This window comes from Vulpes lagopus, chromosome 5 (assembly GCF_018345385.1).
Source record: "Vulpes lagopus strain Blue_001 chromosome 5, ASM1834538v1, whole genome shotgun sequence".
Taxonomy (NCBI): domain Eukaryota; kingdom Metazoa; phylum Chordata; class Mammalia; order Carnivora; family Canidae; genus Vulpes; species Vulpes lagopus.
The window spans coordinates 46859685-46864530 of NC_054828.1; the positions used below are offsets into that span (position 1 = coordinate 46859685).

Sequence of the window (4846 nt, forward strand, 5' to 3'; positions counted from 1 at the left end):
CCTCCACCCGGCTGTTAGCATGATGTCTTACCTCAAACAACCCCCATATGGCATGAACGGGCTGGGCCTGGCCGGGCCAGCCATGGACCTCCTGCACCCTTCCGTGGGCTACCCGGGTGAGCACCAGTCCCTGCCCCCAGCCCCTGCAAATCTTGGGGACGCCCCGACTCTTGAGTTTGAGCGCACACTTGGTGTCTGAGCAGGCCCGGGGAGTCGGATGGCGGGTCTGCCTGCAGTGCTCTGCACGCTGCAGGCTCACAGGGCAGTGGCGGGTGCATGAGGCAGGCCAGGCCAGTGAAGCTGGGCACGCTCTCTCGTGGTCCCACCACCAGCACGGGGCCCATTTACCCAAGGATTCGTTTCTCATGGGTGGCTTTTTTGGGGGGTGTGTGTGTGTGTGTCTGTGTGAATCTCTTCCTTTCCTCCCAATGTTGAAAGAGAGATTTGGACACTCTCTAGGCCCTGACAGGAAGGGCCAGGCTTTTCTTGTGGGAAGTGACTGGCTGAGACGAAGAAGAGGGGCTCTCCCTCCCTAACTGAATCGTCCTCTACATCCGTTGTCTGCACCAACTTTTGCACCGTGGATGTGGAAGGCCTGAGCCGCCTCCCCCCGCCCCAGCTCCCGCTCCTTCATCTCCACTTGTTCCCTGGGAAAGCGTTTTCCAGGTGGTGTGTCTGCGCACCCCTTTCCCATCCTCCAGCCAGGGGATGTGTTGGGGGGGAGGTGGTGAAGGCAGGGAGATTGTATAACTTCTTTTCCTTTCTTAACCTCCGAGAGGCAGGGAAGGGGGCAATTCTGGAGTCTTGACGACACTGGTTCCCAGTCGCACACATGCACTTTCTCCCACCTGTGGCCTCTCAGGCTCGGCCTCCTGGGGGAGTTTTCTTTCGCTTGGAGCTTGGCTTGCTTTTGCAACGGCCTCGCACAGAGCCCTGCCAGGGGCCTGTCTGCGTCGTCTAGCGCGGTCCGCGTGGCCACCGCTGACCCGAGGCGCCCCCGCGTGTCCCCTCAGCCACCCCGCGGAAGCAGCGGCGGGAGCGCACCACCTTTACTCGCTCGCAGCTGGACGTGCTGGAGGCGCTCTTCGCCAAGACTCGCTACCCGGACATCTTCATGCGCGAGGAGGTGGCGCTCAAGATCAACCTGCCGGAGTCCAGAGTCCAGGTGCGCGTGCCCAGGGCTCCGGAGTCGGGCCGGGCCCTGGGGCAGCGGGCTGGGGAGGGTCGGGGCGGCCGGCGGCGGGGCGGCGGGGCGGGCCCGGGCGGGCCAGGCCCTCTCCGACTCCCCCTAGCGCCCGGCCCCGCTGGAGGGCCCGCTCCGAGCCCTGCCCTGGCCGCCTCCCGCGGCCGCCTGCAGCTGCGAGTCCTCGGGCTGGTGCTGTCGGGAGGGCCGGCGGGGCTCCGAGCGCCAGGCGCCGGGGTGCTGAGTTGGGCCTCCGCCCTCGCCCCGCGTCCCCGCGATCCTCGAGGCGGCCGAGTGGGGCTTGGCCGGAGCCTGGCGCCCTGTCGGGGCGCGCCCCGGGGGTGGCGCAGGTTTGGGGAGACGCTCCCTTCGCCCCAGAGGATGCCAAACGCAAAACCCGGCTACGGGCCTTGCTTGCTTCTGGTTTTTGCGATAAAAGTCCTGTTTGGATTATAGCTCCGACCTCTCCGCAAGGGCCTTTTATCTCGCCTCCCCTGCCCTCGAGGCCCGGGAAAGAACCGGGAGAACGCCCTGGCCCTGTGCCGGGGCCCTCCAAGGGGCCTGGGAGCTTTGTGCCACTTGGACGCCCAACGAAGCTGTGCTCGGGCTCGCTCCCGGGGCGCCCCGAGGGCACGGCCTCTGGTCGGCCTCCCGGCCTGCCGCCGCCGCCGCCCAAACTCCCGCCCGGCCCAGGCCGGGGCCTCCAGGGCCGGGCTGGCTCCCCCTGGGGCGCGGTGGCCGCCCCGCCCCGCCCCGCGGTGCCCCTCGCGCTCCGCCGCGTCGCGCGCCCTGCTCAGAGCGGACGGGCCTCCCCGCGTGCGCGGGGCTGTCGGGGAGCGGCCAGCGGCAGCGGCTCAGAGCTCAGACAGGCCCGACTTCAGCCGGACGGACCAGACGTTCCGCCCGGGGGCGGACTTGCGCTGGGGGTGGGAGGTGCACAGCCCCACTTCCCGGAGGAGGATCCTCCACCGGGAGGCTGGCGGGGCGGGGGCGCGGGGGCGCGGGGGCGCGGGGGCGCGGGGGCGCGGGGGCTGGCCCGGCCGGCGGCGCGCGAGCTGCAGGGGCCCCCTGACCCGCTCTTCCCTCCTCGGGCCGCTGCAGGTCTGGTTCAAGAACCGCCGCGCCAAGTGCCGCCAGCAGCAGCAGAGCGGGAGCGGGACCAAGAGCCGCCCCGCCAAGAAGAAGTCGTCGCCGGTGCGGGAGAGCTCGGGCTCGGAGAGCAGCGGCCAGTTCACGCCGCCCGCCGTGTCCAGCTCCGCCTCGTCGTCCAGCTCGGGATCCGGCGCCTCCGCCAACCCGGCGGCGGCCGCGGCGGGCCTGGGCGGGAACCCGGCGGTGGCCGCCCCGTCGTCGCTGAGCACGCCGGCCGCCTCGTCCATCTGGAGTCCGGCCTCCATCTCCCCGGGCTCGGCGCCCGCGTCAGTGTCGGTGCCCGAGCCCCTGGCCGCGCCCAGCAACGCGTCTTGCATGCAGCGCTCGGTCGCCGCCGGCGCCGCCTCGGCCGCCGCCTCTTACCCCATGTCCTACGGCCAGGGCGGCAGCTACGCGCAGGGCTACCCCGCGCCCTCCTCTTCCTACTTCGGCGGCGTGGACTGCAGCTCGTACCTGGCGCCCATGCACTCGCATCACCACCCGCACCAGCTCAGCCCCATGGCACCCTCCTCGATGGCCGGCCACCACCACCACCACCCGCACGCCCACCACCCGCTGAGCCAGTCCTCGGGCCACCACCACCACCACCACCACCACCACCACCAGGGCTACGGCGGCTCGGGGCTCGCCTTCAACTCCGCCGACTGCTTGGATTACAAGGAGCCTGGGGCCGCCGCCGCTTCCTCCGCCTGGAAACTCAACTTCAATTCGCCCGACTGCCTGGACTATAAGGACCAAGCCTCGTGGCGGTTCCAGGTCTTGTGAGCCCAGGAGTGGAAGGAAGAAGAGAAGAAACGCAACTACCTGCGCCCTCCGTGGTCCCCGTCCTGTTGCTGCTGCTGCACCGCCCGCCTTTGCCTCGGCTTCTGCAGACCTGAGTTTTCGCGCCCCTAAAGATGCCCTTTGCCTGCACTGCCGCCCTCCTCGTTCTGCCACTTGTTCGGGGGATGTGCAGACCCGCCCACCCCTCGGATGAGGAGACCGGTGCCCCGGCCTGGCCCGCAAGTTCTGCCCACGTGGGGAGGGCCGTGCGCTCTCCCCCGCCTGCAGCCCCAACGAACTCCTCGGCCACTCTCTTCCAGGCTCTCTGGGCAGTCGTGACGCACTTGCAGCCTTCGGAGGCTCCTTGCTCTGACTCGCTGTTTGAGCCCTACACTTTTATTTATTCTTTCTGGACGCTGGAGTCCCTAACTGGCATGTGTCTGCCCTCTGGAGTGCACCCCCACTCTGCCCCAAATCAGAACAACTTCTGAGTGTTTCTCGATTGCAGACTACCGCTCCCTCGGCTGCCCTCGGCCCCGCTCCCCGCCTGCGGGCCAGACCCTCCCGGCGCGTTCTGCTCCCCGGCGGGCCGCGCTGGGACAAGGCCCCAGGGAGGAGCGCGCCCCCGGCCTCTCGCGCACAGCCCCGCCCTGCGTAGAACTGGCTCAAGCTTCCGCCTCGGCGGGAATGCTGTACATAGTCGGGTCCGTTCCAGGGACCACTTAAACTTTTTAGTTGCTGTTGGTTGAACTGAACATATCTCGTCTTAGCGCCCAGGAAATAGAACTCTAAGATATATACAGCATATATATACATATATATACACACATATATATAAAACAAAAGCAAAAAATATTTTCCCTCTGTCCCCCTTCCTCTCTCTTCCTTAAACGATGGCGCTTTTATTTTTTATTTTTTATTTTTTTCAGTTGTTGCAAAGCCGACCTGCCCTCTCACACCTTCTCCCTCTGTGTATTTATTAACGAGAACCTTCTGGTTCCAGGAAGCTGGGCGCGGAGGGTCGGGAGGGTCCAGAGAGTGTGGAGGCAACAGCCAAGTCAGGGTGCAGGGGAGGGGGCTAGGCCGGGCGGGGACGTGGGACCGAGCCCTTCCCCAGGTCGAAGCACAGGGTCGCCAGTTCTGGTTTAGAGACCAATCACAAAAGAAAACAAAACAAACAAACAAACAAAAAAAAAAACAAATAAAAATACGGCATTAAGGAAAAACAAACAAACCAACCCAGGCCCCAAGCCCCAGTTCCAATTCCTCTGTCGGCTTCTCTCTCTTTAAACAACCCTGTTTTGTCTAGTGAGTTTTTAGTGCACCTTCTTCCTCCGAGATCTGCGGAGAGCCCCGCGCCTGTGTATCAATTTTGGCTTTGGCCTTTTCGTCCAGTAGGTGGGAAAGTAATTTGTAAATTTGATTTGTCCGATGTGAAGATCACAAATTACTTGTTGAAATGTAAGGCAGTCCCCCTTCCTCCCCCTTTATCTACATTATTTCCCGAAAATAAATGCAAATTAATGAACGGCTTGTCAGTGTTGCTCTTCTGATTCCAGCCCCAGGTCCTGGTCTCGGGGAGCCTAAAAGGAGGGGAAACTCTCGAGTTAATACCCTCGCGTGTTAATGACCTGTGTGAAGCAGGAGGCCGAACGGCAGGGAGGGAGGAGTGTCCAGAGCACGTTCTCTTGGGGAGGGTCCTACCCTCCCGGTCAGCTGGGCCTCTCCCCCCACTCCCCCCCCAGGCGT

General features: G+C 64.7%; 1 protein-coding gene across 1 annotated transcript; it reads left to right on the top strand.

Moving 5' to 3' along the window:
- On the top strand, positions 1-3605 carry OTX1 (orthodenticle homeobox 1). Its single transcript, XM_041757038.1, has 3 exons — positions 1-116; positions 1014-1165; positions 2285-3605. Exons 1-3 carry the CDS (start codon positions 20-22, stop codon positions 3098-3100), a joined length of 1065 nt encoding a protein of 354 aa, XP_041612972.1. The 5' UTR covers positions 1-19; the 3' UTR covers positions 3101-3605.
- Positions 3606-4846: the final 1241 nt, after the last annotated feature.

Excerpts from the sequence above, each read along its gene's own strand:
- OTX1 (XM_041757038.1), top strand. The coding sequence starts at position 20 with ATGATGTCTTACCTCAAACAACCCCCATATGGCATGAACGGGCTGGGC. Across the intron at positions 117-1,013 it reads CCCTTCCGTGGGCTACCCGG|CCACCCCGCGGAAGCAGCGG; the intron begins GTGAGCACCAGT and ends GTGTCCCCTCAG. Across the intron at positions 1,166-2,284 it reads TGCCGGAGTCCAGAGTCCAG|GTCTGGTTCAAGAACCGCCG; the intron begins GTGCGCGTGCCC and ends GGGCCGCTGCAG.